The following is a 19,057-nucleotide window of genomic DNA, read 5'->3' on the forward strand; positions in this document are numbered from 1 at the left end:
ATAATAAATAATACAAAATTAAACCTTTCTGGTTTGTCCGATCAACTTTATCCATATGCAGTTATTGCAGCTGCGTAACACGCTTCAAAGCAAAACTCCCACATCTCACATTTGTTCTACAGAAGTTATTTTTAATAAACACCTGTCAAATGAAAGGTTTGCTTCTGAGAGGCAGCATGTGAATCCTCTTCAGAAAACAACCAAGACAACTAACTGGAATGAGAGATAACATGTTTTTTTCTTAAAAATAAAAAATAAAAAAAGCAAAAAGGGTAACTGGGAGGGGAAAAAGGAGACCAAACAGCAGAAATACATTAGTTTGTGCAACAGCAAATACAGCTGAATTATATACAAGCATATCTTTACTGAACATTCATCAACAGCTTCAACTATGCATGTACAATGAGGGCTCTCCTATCGGTTTACAGGAAAAGTGTTGTTTTCAGCTTGAGTTTAATCAGTCGTCACTATTTGTTCCAGTCAGCGCTGAGCAGCCAGTGTTTTCAAGTGCTACAGAGGTCTGCAAGAAATGGTAATGCAATACTTCAGATGTTCAGGAAATTAATATGGAAATTAGAAACTGTAACATGATAACATTCAGCAGCTTGCTTTCAGCTCAGAAATAGACGGACACTCGAGTTACTGTTTGATGTAATGAAGGATGAAAACGTCAAAGTAAGTTGTAAGAAATGAGTTCAGCTTGAGACGTGTTTATAAGACTTGTCGGTCTTAAAATAGCTGGTGGCTTTTTAGGAGAACAGTGCAGCCACAAAACTCTGTACAAATTTAATGAATATCTATCTTAGCTGCTAAACTTTGTATTTATAGTACATTAAACTGTTACTCTATATTGTACTAAAACAGACTGCAGCATTAATGTTATTGTTAAACTGAGAACTTATGTAAACATAACAGAGAAATCTAAATCTCAAACTGACCTGAATATGGAAGATCCCATAGCATGCTTTGAAATGCAGCTCAGAGGCTGCCAGATCTGTCAACAGTATTGGATTTCTCCAAATATTGTAACCGTTATGAACAATCATTAAGGCTGAGTCTAGGGGTTCATCTAAAATTGTTAGAAAAGCAAGGCTTGAGACCAAAAGGTTGCTGGTTTCAATTCCAGTAACATCTGAGGATATGTGGGTGGGAGGAGAAAACAAATAAAATATGACGCTCTTCCATTCTTTCACCAAAAGGAGACAGTGTAAGGCCAGCCAAACAGATTTTTCAGTCAGGCCCGTCTTTCCACATCAATTTTTTTAATTATTACTCCACCTCCCTCTTCAGGGATCCCCATAAAAATCTTCTTTATAAAAGAAACATAAATTTGTACAAGTATTTACAAAGGGAAGGAAGGGGAGAACAAGGCATTTAGTGTTTGGGTTCTACAATAATCCACAAAGACATTGTTCCACATCCCTCAGTCCAACATTCAAAACATTACAGGATTACAGGAGTCCATTTGGAGTGTTTTTTGTTGCAGTGTTCAATCTCAGCCAACTATCGCTTCAGGGCGTGATGTGTCCTGGGCCAGCCCAAGTCCCTGAGACATTAGCGTTTGACTTCTTAGTTTTTTGCTAACAATCTCAACTCGAGTCTGAATCACTGCTGTCTGAGGAAGAGGATGAGGAGGAGGAAGAGGACGAGTCTGAGCTGGAGCTGCTTCCGCTGAGGCGTGATGGCTGGGCGTGAGTCTCCACTGCACTCGGCTTTTCCACTGAGGAGAAAATAGCAAACAGAACAATGTTTAATGGATGCACCTGTACGAAAAGGAAGAAAGCACTGAAGTGTTTCTCTCAGCGTCTTTGCCAAAACAGCCCATACGTGCAAAACCTCACATTTCATCTGGTTTTTACAGACAATTCTGCTTCTACAAACAGTCTAGTGATGGAGAGTGTGAACCACTGGAGCCAAAGTTTCCTAAAACAAAAGAATAGCTCATTTATAGCCAGATGTGATATAATGGCCAGGGGATAACATGTAAACAGAAGTTAAAACTGCAACTCAAATACACACAGGGTAGAAAGACTGATAAACTCCAGGGGCCTGATGCATAAAACTCTAGATTCACAACTTAATCTGTGTAAACACAGAAATAGTATCTTCTTTCCATCTAAAGCCAGCTGTACACATTGTGCTCTTTTGCAAATCAAAAGAGGAAAAACCTTAAGATGTACAGCCTTAAATATAGTCTAAACGTCACCATAACAGGCTTGAATCGCTCTAGAAAGTGTGCACACGGTTTAAAAAGGTATGTTTTAGCTCAACACTTTCTAAATCCCTGCTTGTGTGGGGGCACAGGCGCACACATGTCTAATACTATGCATCCCGCTTCAGCACACAATCATGGTGTTTAAATACTTTGCCATTTTTCACGCTCATTCTGATCTACACTCCTGGTTTAATCCCTCCCTGCTACTAATGCATTTACAGGCCGATGAATGTTCTTACTCTTCATACAATCTTTAAGCAGCAGGAGAGAAGAAGATACTTTAATGAAATTCAATTTTCAATTCAATTGTATTTATATAGCACTATATCACAACAACAGTTGCCTGTTATTGTAAGGTTAAGACCCTAAAATAATAAAGAAAACCCCTACGAGTGTTTCTCAAATAAAAGCCCATTATGGTATGCAGATAAGCGAAACAAAAGCCCTGTCCACACTTTAAAGAAATAAACAAACTGGTTTTCTAATGATCAGCAAAAGTCTCAGACACCTTCACACACATGAGGCATTCCATATTATTACGATGGCTTACTGTAGATTTACACAACTAAAACACATTTACATCTCAGAGGGATTTTTAAGGTAGTTTGTTACCAAGCATTATATGAAAAGACTGTCCTGACTATACAAACTAGAACACAAGTCAAATCCAACCGTTCTGTCTCTCCCAATTTAGAGTCACTATTTAACCTAACATGCATGTCTGGAGTACTTGAGGGAACTCGCACAGGGAGCAAAGGCCAACTCTACACTTAAAAACGCTGTGCCATCTTCGCTGAATTATTGAAGTGCACAGTATTTGAGTAACGTAGAGAATCTGTAAGCTGCTCTGAAAACCAGACGTTTGCATCCACACAGAAATGTGATGATGTGAGAGCTTACCTTTAGGTTTCGTGGGTTTCTTGACTGAATTGAGTTGTCCGCTGACATCTTGCAGCCTCCTCTCTAGCTCCCTCCTCTTCTCCAAGGTCAGCTCCTCTTTAGACTTGCCAATGCTGCCTTTCTTTGCTGCTGCAATATAAGATGATAAAAAGGTTGTTACAGAGCTGGGGACCAAACAGAAATACAGTGGTAAGTATACTGTGTCACACCATTTCTAAGTCAGTACTGAGTAGTGTCAAGTTAAATACAGAGATTAAATTTCTTGCTCTCTTTACTAATTTTAAGTAGCAGCTTAGTAGTGCTACGCTGAGCTCTGCAGTCATATCTACATGCTGTAGTTGTGACCAGTCACCAGGGGGCAGCGTCAAATATTTGAAGAAACTATCAACTTTAGCTACTTCTATTCACTTTGTTGGTGCTTTAGCTTAGCATCTGCTGCAGAGAGAAGTTATAACATACAAAGAAATGATTTGTAGTGAAATTAAGACTTTCAGTCTCAAGTCTGTCTCCATAGACTCTGGCCTTTACCCGTCAGGTTTTCATTCTGTGTAGCCAAAGAGCTAATCAAATACACGTCAACTCAGAACTTAATGTCAAGAGGAAACCTAGCCTCTCTGTCACTGACAGACATGAAGGAGGGCGCTAGATAGAAAGATTTGAGTGGAACACCGAGGTGATGTGGTTAAACTGGTTAAACTAAACTACATGCCTGTCAGATAGGCGTAATCCTCTGCTACAGTTTTATTTCTCTTGTCAGTCCAGTCAGGGAAATATTACACACTATTGTCATGAAAACCAGATATTTTTGTGCAGGAAAACTGTTATTTTTCCTGCATTAAAACTAGTGTACAATCGTTTCCAAGTCCAAACTTAGATGGCACCGATTAAGGTTCTTAATTTTTTTTTTTTTTTTTTTTTTAAATATACATAATCTTTTCTATATATCAACTTATGTATCATTTGTTGTTAAGCACCAACCACTATGAACGCTCTTTACAGATGTTGGATGCTGTTTATCATGGAGCACTGAGATTCATCACAGGATGTAAAACTCTTGCCAACCATTGTACTTCATACTCTTTGGTTAACTGGCGTTCACTGTCCACCCACAGACTGTTGCATTAGTACATTTTCAGTCATAAATCAGTAATTTGTTTACTACAAGTGTATCTAACTTACTATGTGTCACCTGAACAGAGAATCTAGAGCCTACGCTCACAAGCTTTTATTACATTCATTACAAAAAAAAAAAAAACAAAAAAAAAAAACAAAAAAAAAAAACAACAACTACTAGGTTCTTGTTTTTGATGTCAAAAACTTGTTTAGTTACAGCAGTACAATACATACTGGGTTTAGAAATGCAGAGGCAGCAAGTATCCACTCAGCCTTGTAAAGCCTCTTTCCAAGAATTTGATTATATCAACTGTGAGAGCCAGTATACGGTTAACTTTCAGGAATCAAAAGCATTTGTGCCATTTAACCTCAACACTGGATCAGGTTGTTTGACTTTGGGAAGTGAAGGGGCATTTGGACGCAGACGCTATCAGCCCTTAATAAGAATATATAATTGCCCTCCGTGTGTGGCTGCATGAGTCAAAACTACAGGTTCTTTCTTCAGCATCAACTTTACTCTCCAAGTTTAACAGTCTATTTTTTCCTACATAAGATGTACTTAGCCATTACAGACTTTAACATATGTCACATGTTAGGTATTGATAGTAGGTTCTGATACTCAATAACTTGTCAATTACAAAAACATCCAAGATATTGCTAAACAGGAATATGCTGGCGCTGTCTTGGTGGTCATTTTATCTACCTTGTTCAGCATACGGCTTACGGGGCTTCTTCCTCAGACATGTCATCACGTAGCGCTCGAGCTCTTTCAGTGTGGATGGTTTGAGTGTTTCAAAGTCAATCTCAATCTCCTCAGGGTTGGTGTCCCTCAGTGAGGGCTCCCTGGACTGTATGATGTGGACCACACGACCCAGCTTCTCGCCTGGTAACTTGTTGATGTCGAGGCTTAGCTGGCGCTTCTCATCGTATGACATGGGCACGATCTCTTCCTCTTCCTCCGAGTCATAGTGTGGTAACATGGAAGTGGCAAGTTGAGGGTAGAAAGGCTTCTTTGAAGTCCTGAAATAACAGAAGAAGAGCACAGCTATCAGCTGTTTTGCATTCAAAACATTTAACTGGTTGAACAGTATAATTATTTGTTTCACTAAACCCCAAAAAGGAAGTATGATGAAGATGAGATCAAGTTTAAAAAAAAACACTGGTGTGGTGGTTCACTCTTTATACTAACTTGCTGTTCTTGTTACTCTTCTTCCCCTGGCTTTTCTTGGCCTGGGAGCCACCTGCTTTGGCAGATTTGCTCTTCAACTTGCTGGGCATCTTCCATTCCTCAGAGCCTGCTCTGCTTCGGACTCCTCGATTTCGCTTCTCCAGCTTTTTCTTTTTCTTCTTCTCCTTTTTGTCCTTTTTGTCCTTTTTCTTTTTGGGCTTGACGATGGGGCCTTGGGAGAGAGCAGCTAGCTGCTCGTGCACGGCTCGGAGCTGAGAAAAATATACAAATTAAAGACGTTTTTGTTTCCACGTTTAGTTTGATGCAACAAACACCCTCCAATACCTCAATAGTAGCTACTCAATATCTTACTTGTGTGCACACCTGGTCCTGTAATTCAGCCAAGCGATGTGCTCGCTCCTCCTCGCTGTCTGAGCTTGGGCTGCTCTCACTCTCCTCACTCTCGCTGCTAGGCTCACTCTCAGAGGTGGAGGAAGATGAGGAGGATGAGGAGGAGGAAGATGATGAAGAGGATGTTTGATGCCCACTCATGGACATGGCTGTGTGCTCCATGTGTGGTTCATCTGGCATCTTGGCAAAACGGAACTCAAAGACATCCTGAGACATGGGGGGAAAAAAGAAAAAAAAAGTTAAATGGTAAGAAAGGAGGAAAGTGAGTAATAAAGTAGCAAATATAACTGAAGAAGCCTCTGTGAGGGCGCCTGGTCCATGTAACTGCTGCTCACCTGTAGTTTCCGTGCCATCCCCACAACATCGTGATCAGGTGGATTGTACTTGTAGCAGTTTGAGAACATCAGTCTAACATCACTGGCAAACTGTTGAGCATCTCTGTACTCACGACAGTCCATCTTCCTCTGATTGTAAAAAACAGGAATTGGACATTTATTAGATTTTAATAGAAGATTTTTTTTTTCCCCACTGCATTTTACATTCACATTTAAAATCCTTCCCCCTTCTGTGTTTTATCATTTCAACATGGTATGTTTAGTAAAAAGAAATATTACTATTATAGTACTGCGAGCACACTTTCACGCATTCGAAGTCACCTTGATGGTGCTGAGGTCCATAGGACACTTGATGATATCGTGATAGTCATGAAGTCCGAGTGCAGCTGCATCCACAGGTGTGTAGAAAGGCCATGCATACGCAGCATGTTTCTTTGATAACATGTCCTTCAGCAGCCCACTGCAGTACCTCAGCTGCGGGCTGAGTTTTCCCTTCCTTGAGGGCTGAGGTTGAACAGAATCGGGCAAGTCCTTCTTGGGGGGTTTGATGGGGCGTCCGCTGCCAACTCTGCGTCCAGTGCCAGCCATCATTGGCTGGAGCAGGACAGGGCCTCCAGGACTCCTGACGAGCCCAATCCCAGGTGGGGTCTCCAAGCTTATGCTTCCCATTGAGGAGACCGTGTGCATGGACGTGTCATGGATTTGACCCCCGTGTCCCCCTTTCCCCAAGCCCACCATGTGCGGCGTTCCTGACATGCCCACAGTAGTGAAGCCCATGGTAGAGGGTGTGGTGGTATCTGCTTTGCGTTTTACACCTTTCTTCTATAGAAAGAAAAAGTTGGAAATTGTTGTGATCACTTTATTATGGCTTTGTTACACGGTTTATAATCCTCACAACTGAAATACTAAATCTTTAACAAAGGACAGTTTACTTTCACATTTAGTGCTGTTAAAAAAGAACTTAAGTGTTTCAACATCGATTTTGCATGCTAAAATCTAGATATGCAAATTTTTCTAATCAGCATTCTGTCTTACATACCTTGGTTGTGGGCTGTGTAGGAGGCAAACCCATAATGTTAGCTGGTGGCAGGCTTTTAGTTAGCACAGTCTGGGGAGAGTTGGCCAGCATGGAATCCCCCGTGTCTGAGGATGAGGGGGAGTAGGCTGACTGGGACACTGCTGGCACCTGCTGAGCCCTTGATGCTGGTAGATAAAGAATATTAAATTTAAGAGTTGCAATTCAGCTACACAACAACACCACCTCAATCATAAATGTTGCTTTCATAATGCCTTCCTGCTTGTAAATAAATACATCTTAACATCTTTAATTGCCAAAATATGGCTCAATCAAATTTGCATATCTAAGTAGAAGAACCGATAAGCAAGCAGACTAACGATTCTGAAGAATTCGACTACCAGGAACCAGTTCTTGGTAGAACCGGTTCTCGATTTCCATCCCTACTTACCAGAAGATTTACGACCTCTTCCCCTGCTGTTTTTGTTCCGAGGAGCTGGAGGAGGAAGTTCAACTTCCTCTTCGGGCATCTGGGCCACCTTCTGAAGAAAAATCTTCTCTAGGGATTGGGCCATCAGCACAATGTCATCTGTTGGCTAACCAGGGAGAAAAAAAAAAAAAAAAAAAAAAAAAAAAAAAAGCAACACATGAGCACAAATAATATATAAGTACTATTTTTTGCATAAATGTCATTTCAGTTTAACAATAAAGGTTTTGTATTTTTTTTGTATATTTGTTAACAGACTGACAGGAACATTCATGCAATTTTAAAAACATCCCTTTTGATTGTTATGTGTAAATAGATCAAACAGATAATTACAGATTCTTGAAAAGAATTTCCTAAGATTAGTGCTTACATTTCATAAATAATAATATAAACTAAACCACTGTTTTCCCACATAAAGATGTTAACAATCACCATAGAAATCCCAGGCTAAGACACTTCATATGGTTATCTACGAGACAACTTAATGCAAAATGTAAGTTTGTATAATCATTGAAATGATCTGTTACACACAAGCCATTGCTTAATTTACATATCTAGGTTGAGTTGAATCTGCTTTGCAAAATTATTTACATGTAGCACATTTCTGCAGTCATTAGGCCTTTTGTCTTTCACTTTAAAATTTTCCCTTGCTTCCCTTAAGTTATGCTGAGGAGCACATGTAGTACATGTTCTCTTGCTATGAAGAATAGCAGAGAAATCACAGGGCATTTTGTGTAAAGTAAAGGGAAAGGGTGAAGGGTTAAAAAAAAAAAAAAAAAATAGCCTCTAAAATTTCTGTGCCTCTGCTTGGATCATTAACAAAAATACACACAACTTTGGTCAAGTCATTTAAAAAAAACAAACAAAAAAACAAAAAACAAAAACAAACACCAAATCTTGCTAGATTTCTCCACTGGTTTGCTAGAAATCATTAAACACTGTACTTTAACACTTATTTTTTCACTCTGAGCTGACAAAACACAGTTCTACGCCTGCTCAGTGTAAGATCACTGTGTTAATAAATGCAATCCAAAGGGAATGCTAGCTTGTGAGAAAGGAACAAATATCAATTAAAATGGAATAAATAACATGGATAAAAATGTGTTTTTTACCTTTTGACCTACCTTGTTGTAGATGTAGCAGTTGGTGAACATTGTGTTGAAGTCCTGTATGCACTCACATGCACTACGGTAGAAGTTATTTTCCAAGCGTTTCTTAATGGTCCCCATGTCCATGGGTTGTTTGATAATTTTATGGTAATCCTTGGGGAAAAAAATGCATTTTTTTTAAATTAATAACTTTTTAATTTATGGCTCTACAGAAATACCAATCCCACTTGTTTACTTGTTAAAGTGTGGACACCTTTTCCATAATGGTCCCAAGATGTTAAAAATATGTTTTAAAAAAAACCCCAAAAAACCTGAGATACAATCATCTATTAACAAACCAGAAAGGATCATTTATAATAGCCAAAAAATAATACAGAATATTGGATATTTATCTCAGCATCTGGAAGTAGACACATTCAAACTCCGAGTGGTTTATCAAAGCACTTGGATTCAACCCACCGGCAGGTTAAGCTTGTAGGCATCCACGGGCTCCTGAAAAGGCCAGGCAAAGTGGTGCCTCCAAAGAGACTTCATCAGGGTCTTCTGGAGGTACTGCAGCTGGTTTGTCATGCGGCCTGGTCGGGTAGGATCCTTCACTGGGGGCTGTGGAGGGGCAGGGGGACCCTGGGGCATTGTGTGGGGTAGGGAGGGGCTCTCAAAGTCCTCGTACAGCAGGGAGGGCTTACGAATGCGTTTTCCCGAGCTTGTGTGTTGGTCCATCATACCACCGGACAACCCAACCAGAGAGCTGGAGTGAGGAAGATGTAAAAGCACAGGAGAAGAATTAATGACAATGATTAAAAAAAATTTAAAAATTTAAAAAAGAGACCCTGCATCCACATTACAAGGAAAAGAAGGAAAGAAATGCTACCTTAATACCTCATGTGGAAAAAGCTGGCTGGCTGTAAATAAACTTTTAAGGTGGGAGAGGATAAAGAAGAAAAATATAAGACACCCCCTCCAATGGTTATCTAGGAAACCAGGATTTCATCTATAGGTTGCAACTTTTAGCACTGCCATGGGAGCCATGACTGTCCTATAAGAATGCTGCTGATAAGGCAATAAAGTCAATGTCATGTAATATGCAATTCAGCAAGAAACATACAGGCAGTCTGGATAATCTTCAGAAGTTTGGGTTCAGTTTCTTTGATGATGATGTCTATGTTTTGACTGTTTCACTGTTGCACTTTATCAAGTTGTAACAGAGAAACTACTAAAAAGTATAAGAGTTGTACTTAGCTAGATAAATCTTATAAACAATAGCCTCAAAGTCAAACAACAGTGACACGCTAGATAAGTACTTATAAACATGATTATCTTTTCCAGATAAAATGTTTCCTCTGGTTTTCCCCACACACAAAGGAATAAATGGAGGATATGCCAATCAATGCCTTACACAAGCACTGTGGTCTCCCCTGGAGATGCACCATAATAAACAGGGCAGAGAACAAATTCCCCCATGGGCCTTAAGAGAGTTAATTAAAAAGAAAGCAATCTTTTTGAGATATCAGCATCTCTGCAAGTTATGATCTCCAGTTTGGATGTAGTCCAACAACACCACGTTCCATAAAGAGCACTTTTCAATGCACCATGCGATGACAGAGGTCACCTAGTTCATGTAGTTAAAGGACACAGAAAGTCGGTCCTTTCTCACCTCCATCTGAGCACCACAGCTTAATACACACATGCCCTACTGACACACAAACAATGGCTAAGCCGATGAGCCGGTTTTCTACATCAAACAGAATACAAGCAGCACAAATAACTACTAAACAGCATTAAGGGTGCCGAAAAAAAGGAATTTGCAGAGTAGTAAACATAAGAACTTTTCTATTTCCAGGCAAATGTTTTAAGCTCTACTTACTTTAGTGTTTTGAAGCATTTAACAATTAAATGGAAAAAAAAACATCCAAATATACATCCAATAACACACACAGAGAACAAAAACATTCAGAATTGCTGTTTTACTGAAAGCATTTTAAAACTTAACGTGCTTTTCTCCAAATTAGTTCTGAACACAAGATTATGTGAAAGAAAATCTACCTAAAGTCGCAACATTTGTGCAAAAACACAAACACCGTTTAATTATCAACTTGGCTCCATGTGACTATTATGGCTTTAGTGTTTGAACCTGCATTTAACCAGCTTCTGTTTTTACTAAACAGAGACAAATTAGCGTAGGCTGAACAACCCGTCGTTATTATTTAGTCAAACTGATCAAAGACTCCTAGTCCACCAGCTGCTGATCGCGTGGTTGGACGCCCCGCCCTCGCTGTTTGTAAACACTTCTTCACAACGACAGAAGCCAATATCTGACGACCATAAGGGGTCCAAAAAGACACAAACGCCACATTTATTAAAGAGCACTGCTCGGAAAAGAATTTTTAAAAATTTTGATAAAACCCTCGGGCCATCAGGCAATTTCAGCCATTTTGCCACAGTCTCAGGGCGTTTGTTCACCAGCACAGAAGCTGCGAGCTGGAAGCTAAGCTTGCGAGCTAGCGGAGACAGACTGCAACAGCGCTTTATAAATATAACAATACACCTGGGACTGCCAAGCTGCAGTTAAGCAGAGGTTGTGTGTGGGGGGAAAGGGGAACAGTGGACGGGTTATTTATAACTAGTTTTCTTATATGATATTGTTTTACATTAGCGACAGCAGGTTGCATGAGCAATGAATGACACGACAGACAGACAGCCGGCGGGGAGCACCAGGCTGACCTAGCCGATGGAGATGCAGCTGTCATTTGCCTGCTAATTAGAAGCTAAACGCTAAAGAAAACGGAAATATAGGCTCCACAAAACCAGTGTGCAAATATTAAGATTCAGAGGACTTCAGAAATATGTGCAGAGTTGAGTCTCCTGTGTAAGCTAGCGTAAGCGGGCTGTATCATAAGACTGGCTGACGAGGTAGCGCTGTTTTGCTACTCGGAGGCTAACGGTAACGTCACCGTAGCAACAATGTGGTTTTTATTACATAATTCCCATCCTCACGCGGACTACAAAGCCCAGCAAATGTCCTCAGTTTGACCCGAAACACTGCGGACATTACCTGTCGTGAGGTGGGTTGACGGCGGCTTCCATTGGGGTGAGGGCGGAGTGTTGTTACGATCCAATTTTTCGCCGCTGTTGACGCTGCACTTCCACAAAACGCTCAGCGACCAACTCCGCAATGAAATGGCGACTAAGCGCTTCCGCTTGACCCTATATAAACCCCTCTCGTGGCAGTGCCGCGTCGTTCCTGTCACGTGGACGATGATTCCGCGCCATAATTGGCTGTAAGCAGGTGTCAGTCAAACAGCACAGTCTGTACATCTTGTACTCTGAAAATATTGCATGTTTCAGATTTTTTATACAGTAATGAGCTATCTGGCGACGCACTGCGTTAATAATTGCTGTAATTTTCAGGCTAACGCTTCTCTGTCTATATGGATTAGTATGTTTTGTCCTCAAGAGAGTTTGGATTGTCATGCAGGTGATCTCCGTTTTATTAAACCCACTGCGGAATACCTGGGTAGCAACTGTATTTTTTTATTTTTTTATTTTTTTTGGTGAGATGTTTCCATTTAAAGCGGCACATTCATGAAATAACCCCCTTAGCTGCTTTGTGATTGATGCCCTCAAAAAAATGGACATCTTTTTTTCCAACTCCGTGACTAACCGCTTTAAAGAAGCTATGTTTAACAGTATCCTGCAGTCTAGATAGATAGAAAGACAGATACATGTGCAGTTTCCCAAAAAATAAAAATAAAATAAGAGGAGACTGGGATTGTTGACAAGCAGTGGCAACGGGTTTCACTCGTCACTGCTGCACCATAGAGCACATTCTCCAACAGACTGATTCAATGCCACAAGGACAGATACAATAAATCTTTTATGCAACACATCTGTATAGCGATGCATCATCTGTGCTTCAACAGTTTATTTCTACCCTGTACTGTGCGCACGACTTTCATTACAATGTACACTGACTGTAAAGTTTTTACGTAAACGTATTCATTAGTAAGCATTTTAAATTAAGTTTTATTTTTGCTGTGTTAAATAGATATTTAATATATATTTTAAATGGAGATATTTTTCTTTAACATATTGTTATTATTACGTAATATTACTTACATATTTGGGTTCATATTTGTTTTGCCATGTTGCATATAAGCCAAAATAATGGCATTTATATTCTATAATATTTAAGCTATTTTGCCATTTTTGTTGTCTCGAGCTAAATTTTCAAAACTTTTGTAGTAAAAAGGATAGACTGTTTACCTTTCCCTAACCTGGAGAGTTTTAACATATGCAGGATTGTGTTAATTGTAACTGGATGGACTTGGTTTGCAGTATGTTAACCATTAAAATTCGCATAGCATCATTACAAAGCTATGATTTGTTCATCTGACTAATAGTTGGTGAAACAAAGCTGTTTTTAAACCTTATTGCTCTGCACTCTCACGCCAGAAACCTCCATAAAGAAAGTAAACGTCGTTATGCAAAGGGTGCAAAACAAACCAGCTATCAGCTGTAAATGTCTTGTACACAGCACAGGGATGCTGAGTTCAGCTGTGAATCACCGATCAGCTGTTAGACCGTTTAACAATTTGATCACTTCGGTATTTATTGAAACAACTTGAAAATAGCATTGTTTCATCAGCTGTATTTTGTCCTACAATCGAAGCCTTTTATATAAAATCAGTCCAAATTTACCTACAAGTTAACCTTACTGTGTCTAGCAGTTCTGTTCAGTTGAATGATATGGTGGAAACCTACACTTTATTTTATCCTGTACTTGTTAATGTTACACAGTGTAGTATGCTGTGATGGCTAAAACACAAAACAAGGGTAGATATTTGATGGAAATTCTAATTTGGACTCACTTTGCACTGTTGAAGTGAAATGTGGCATGATGCATTCCTTCACAGTCACACACACAGGCTGTATACCCCTGGATTTATTGTATTTTTTCATAATGAACTGTTCATAGCAAGCTGGTGATAAACAAAAGTATCAAATTAACCGGATCTGTTGCTGGACTTGAAGTTTTCATCTTAAAATGGCCAGGTGATTTTCACCCCTGTTGCCTTAAAGAAGAAGACCACCCTCATATATTTTCCTATTAAAAACAAAGAGAGTCCTGCTGATTAAAACACAAGTTGCTGTTCAGGTTCACCACAGTGAGATAAAAATCTAAAAAAAACAACCCAATAACTACAGTACTGTGCAAAAGTCTCAGGTCACAACTCATTTCTTCTTTGCTTCCAAGGAGTCAGACATTCTTTAAATTTTTCTAAAGTGGCCTTAAGCAATACACTCTAAAAACTATTGTTTAAGCTCAACAAAAAAAATTAACGCAACAGTTTCCATTAGTCTTTTTGAGTTATGATAACTTATGTTGAAATTAGATTGAACCAACAAACTATATTGAGTTACGGGAATTAAATTATCCTCCATAATCAAAGGTGATTTGAATTACCATTTACGTAATATTTGGTAGCTTAAAAACATATTTTTAAGTTGTTTACTCATAAAAATTATGTTCCTCCAATTACTTTTTCCACATTATTTGAAATGATTTTTAAGTGTTATGTAATTAATTACAGCAATTACAAAAACACTTTTTTAAAGTTCATTATTTAAAATATTAAGTTGCTGATTTTCATCATTATTATCATCATTTTAGCTTTCTCTTATTTTTTTTTTATTGTAATAGCTTTTAAGAAAGGAATTCATTCAACATTTTTTTTTTATCAAATAACTTTTTTATTTTTTTAACAGTAGGCATTTCAACACTTTGTATTTAAAAAGTGAAAATAAACCAGAAATTTAGATTTATACCATCACAGCCAAGTTATAGAATATGCCTTTATGTATTTAACACCACAGAAACAAATGTGTTCAATTGGTAAAAAATCTACTTAGAAAACATTTTGTTGCAGTAATACTTCCATGCAAGTGTTCAGTAAATGTTAACTTTCAATGCCTACCAAACTTTACAAGATCTTGCATCTTTCTATTACACAATGTAGCAAACACCTTTAAGATCAATTTTACACATACAGGATTCAAAACAGTTAACAATTTTTGAAACAGAGTCAACATCTTTAACATAATGATGGTTCCATCAAGGTCAAGGAACAGCTTCTGAACAACTTCAAAAGTATATTTGCATAAGCTCAGATTGAGAGCATATATTATGCCCATGAGCAAAACACAGCACCTTGGGAAATTCTGGCCCTCCATTATTTTTGTTTCCTCCACCACAATGGTTGCAGTCTTATGGTTAGATCCAGGGGTGTACCGGTCACTGATGATGGCAGTTTTCATCACCTGCCTTAAGTTCTTTGGTGTCCTTGTAAAGCAAATTTTAAAAAATAGGTTAGTGAATTATAGATTAGACTTTTATACTTACTGAATCTTAATGAATTCAGATGATCAATGGAACACACACACACACACACACACACACACACACACACACACACACACACACACACACACACACACACACACACACACACACACACACACACACAATGCTGAATTACTTACACCAAACTCCATGAAAAGGTCCTCGTCCTTCTCTCCAAGGAAAGTGATAAGGCAGCAGATGGCTACTTCTCTGCGTGTTTCAATTGTATTGTGCTATTTAAGAAAAAATAAAGTGTGAGTATAAAATACATGGGTGACTGACAACAAAGTGCATTTCAAAGCTACCCAAAGTCTAAATAGTTGTCCTACCTCAAGAAGCATGTCCTTGATCTGCCTGATTCTCACTCCCTTAGCTCCTCCCCTTGATAAAATGACATCCATCAGTTTTGGGGTGCAATGGTCAAGTGTAGCCATTCAAGGCTTACAGTGGTTATTCTCTTGAACTCCTCCTTTATCTGTAGACCACACAAACAGAAGAATTAAACCTTGCAGACTATTAGCTATACTGCATTAATGAATGCTGTAATACATTATTTAAAGAGGATAGAAGTGATCTAAGGCTACCCCAAGTTTTGAGGGAACAAAAACAATCTTGGTGAAGACAAGGGAGACTTCCCCACCATAACCGTGGTGTAATCTCTAATGTTTTAGCAACCCTGTTTTTGCAGAGGTTTCGAATTTACACATTGATCACTCCCAGCCCATTTTGTAAAAAATGTGTCCCAACTTAACAAAGCACTAATGACCCTAGATTATCACACTATACTAACTGCTTACATAAAGTTTTAATATTAAGTAGATTCACATTGTTAATGCCAGAATAATGCTATTTGAATGACATTAACAATATTTCACACAATCTGATTTAAAAAAAAAAAACACCCCAAAAAAACAAAACAAAGATAGCTACAGCTCTTAAGATCAAGAACAATACTTACTTTAAGCTGTATCACAATACTAACCAAAATCATTTACAATGTAATATTACGTATAGGTCATGCAAGTTTTATAAAGACATAAAATAGGTGAGCCAGATGGAAAAAAGAAGCCTCTAGGTTATCCCTCTGACAAAACTATTCACAGTTTAAGGCTTCCAATTTTGGTAAAAAGAAAAACAAAATCAGCCTAAGATCGAAATTAGATTGCACTGTGTAGCAAAACTTTAACCACGCTTTTCCTAGCCACAGTTGCACTCTCTAGCTGAAGACTTTTGTCAAATGAAACTTTATAAGTCTTATCTTCTGCTGTGCTAAAGTTTAGAATGGCTAGCATTAGCTACATGTGGTAGTGCAAAGTATTTCCTTATCTGTATGAGCATCACATCATACACAAATCCACTACAGGTGACTAGCACAAATGCTTTGCTTTGGTAGAACTGTTATTTGTAAATGAAATGTTACTTACCTTGAAATGTCTTTTACAAAAGCTTGCACCATGCAACTCAACATGTGTGAATTTGCCCAGCTAGTTAAGTCGGTAGGGGAGGGAATTTGAAATCAGAAGTTACAGTGGAAAAAAATAAGTTATGTATTAAATTTCTTTAAGTAATTACAACTTGAATTTTATTTTGAACCCACTAACATTGGGATTTAATTTCAAATTACATATAAAATTAATTTAATGTAATTACCAACATTATTATTTCAACACAACCCAAAAAAAATAAAGTTTGCAACTTAGAAGGTCTATCTTAATCAATAAATTAGAATTTTTATGTTGCAGCCATGGATTTAATCAAGTGGTGGTAAAAGGCCTGATGAATTACTTTTTAGAGTGTAGTTCTTCAGGCTTTCTGGTGGAGTTTCAAAGTTTTCTTTGGACACTGGCTGCTTTTTCAGTCCAGACCTAGTACCTGATCATTTTCAGAGGAATATTTTCTTGTTTCTTTGTAAAGCCACTTAGTACTGATCATGGAATCTAAACAACTCTCATATGTTTGAAGTTTTTCAGTCCGGCTTTAGGCCGTTTCATAGCACAGAGACAGCTCTCATAAAGGTTATGAACGATATCCTGGTAGCGACGGACTGTGGTAAACACGTAGTGCTTATACTACTAGATATGACTGCTGCATTTGACACAGTGGATCACGACCTGCTGATCTCTCGTTTACAGCATTGTGTGGGCATTTCTGGCTTCGCACTCCTGTGGATAAAATCATATCTCTCAAACAGGAGCTTCTGTGTTAAGTTGGGCTCGTCATCGTCCTCTGTGGCCCCTCTGCCATGGGGTGTACCACAGGGATCTATTCTTGGGCCATTACTGTTTTCATTGTATCTCCTGCCACTGGGTGCGATCTTTTGTAAACATAAAGTTTCATTTCATCTATATGCTGATGATTGCCAGCTTTATTTTCCTTTCAGTCATTCTGATAGCTCCCAAATTAGACTCCTGCTTGATTGCCTTAGTGATGTTAAGTCATGGATGGCTCAAAACTTTTTAAATTTTAACGAACGTAAAACGGAAGTAATTCTGTTTGGCCCGAATTGTTCCTCTGATATCCCTGATGTTGACCTTGCTGCTCTGACCCCTCACCTGAAGAGCTCGATTACCAATCTTGGGTTAAAAATCGACTCTGCACTTACCTTTGATGGCCACGTGAATGGGGTGGTGAAATCGTCATTCTATCAACTCAGGCGTCTGTTGAAGGTTAAACCTTTTCTTTCAAGGCGTGACTTGGAGACTATTATCCACGCTTTTATAACCTCACGCTTGGATTATTGTAACTCCCTTTTAATAGGGGTTGGACTGGGCACTCTGACACGCCTGCAACTAGTACAGAATGCTGTGGCACGGTTTTTATCTGGTAAAAGGAAATTTGAGCACATTACTCGGGTTCTGGCCTCCCTGCACTGGCTTCCAATTGAATTTAGGATTCATTTTAAAGTTCTTTTATTGGTTTTTAAATCTTTAAATGGTCTGGCACCTGCGTATCTGTCTGATTTGCTGAAGCCCTATGTCCCCACTCATTCGCTCCGGTCAGCTGAGCAGCTGTTGCTCTCAGTCCCCAAATCAGGGCTGAAACTGAGAGGAGACCGAGCGTTCTCTATTGTGGCTCCTAAGCTTTGGAATAATCTTCCTCTTCACATTAGGCAATCGACATCAGTGATGGTTTTTAAATCCAGATTGAAAACGCATTTTTATTCAATGGCTTTTGACTCAGTGGTTGACTGACTTGTATTTTATTGTTTTCGCTAGTTTATTATTTTATCGTATTTATTATTCTTATGGTATCTATTATGTTTCTGTTGTTCAGCACTTTGGTCACCCTTGTGTGTTTTTAAAGTGCTATATAAATAAACGATGATGATGATAATGATGATGGAATCATTAGCATAAAAGATGTACCTAAGGCATGAGCCAGTGCTTTAGCTACACATAACAACTTAGTTTGGCCATGCAACAGGCTGGCAACCTGTCCAGCATGTACCCAACCTGTTGTCCTATGGAAGCCGAGGACATCTGACTTCTGAAATTCAAATGAAGACAGTGAATGTCACACCATAAAAATTCATCTTAATGTGGCATGGCTGATCAGCAGACAGTTGAATAAATAAAAGTTTGCCTGGTCTCCAAGTAACTAAAAAAGTGCAAAAAGTGTTAAATCATCCCCAAGTCTATTCCACTTGATGAAATTGGCTCTCATGTAGGTCAAACCAAAAAAAGAAAAACTAGAAATTCCCAGTTACAGAGAAGTTCCATTTGCTTTACCATCAAAGCCTCCAGAAGTTCAAATAGCAGACACATTTCATCAGCTGTTGGAGGGAGACTGAGTGAATCAGGCCTTGAAGGTGGAGCCAGTACTGAAGGAGACCAGTATGAAGAAGAGAACTGCTTTAGCCTGAAAAAACATGACTTGACAACTGACCCATGTGAATCCAGACTTC

At 38.8% G+C, this 19,057-nt stretch overlaps 1 protein-coding gene and 1 long non-coding RNA gene across 8 annotated transcripts; both read right to left on the reverse strand.

Moving 5' to 3' along the window:
- Nucleotides 1-250: 250 nt before the first annotated feature.
- brd2b (bromodomain containing 2b) lies at nt 251-11,946 on the reverse strand. 7 transcript variants are annotated; one of them, XM_085292610.1, is made up of 12 exons: nt 11,806-11,946; nt 9,213-9,501; nt 8,769-8,906; nt 7,609-7,753; nt 7,182-7,345; nt 6,464-6,964; nt 6,143-6,271; nt 5,781-6,014; nt 5,418-5,668; nt 4,932-5,248; nt 3,116-3,241; nt 251-1,720 (listed from the first exon to the last, which is right to left on the reverse strand). In XM_085292610.1, the coding sequence occupies exons 1-12, from the start codon at nt 11,835-11,837 to the stop codon at nt 1,590-1,592; spliced, it is 2,457 nt and encodes an 818-aa protein (XP_085148736.1). In that variant the 5' UTR covers nt 11,838-11,946; the 3' UTR covers nt 251-1,589. The 7 variants fall into 7 exon arrangements, with proteins under 7 accessions (XP_085148736.1, XP_085148737.1, XP_085148733.1 ...); XM_085292611.1 differs by having other exon boundaries at nt 5,769-6,014; XM_085292607.1 differs by having other exon boundaries at nt 3,116-3,244; nt 5,769-6,014.
- A 2,563-nt stretch (nt 11,947-14,509) lies between these two features.
- Nucleotides 14,510-16,064, reverse strand: LOC146564836 (uncharacterized). The gene is made up of 3 exons (XR_014894298.1): nt 15,483-16,064; nt 15,294-15,386; nt 14,510-15,093 (listed from the first exon to the last, which is right to left on the reverse strand). It is a non-coding gene; the product is annotated as an uncharacterized LOC146564836 (long non-coding RNA).
- Nucleotides 16,065-19,057: the final 2,993 nt, after the last annotated feature.

Source organism: Mchenga conophoros, linkage group LG11, assembly GCF_057382185.1.
Source record: "Mchenga conophoros isolate Kocher_MC1m ecotype Shallow Benthic linkage group LG11, M_conophoros_male_GT1.1, whole genome shotgun sequence".
NCBI lineage: Eukaryota > Metazoa > Chordata > Actinopteri > Cichliformes > Cichlidae > Mchenga > Mchenga conophoros.

What these genes read in the sequence shown, in the direction of transcription:
- brd2b (XM_085292605.1), bottom strand. Translation starts at nt 11,837, where the DNA reads ATGGAAGCCGCCGTCAACCCACCTCACGACAG. An exon ending in ACAACAAGGTAGGTCAAAAG is followed by an intron (nt 7,754 to 8,756) that starts GTAAAAAACACA and finishes CTCCCTGGTTAG; the next exon opens with CCAACAGATGACATTGTGCT. An exon ending in TAAGCCGTATGCTGAACAAG is followed by an intron (nt 3,245 to 4,931) that starts GTAGATAAAATG and finishes CTTATATTGCAG; the next exon opens with CAGCAAAGAAAGGCAGCATT.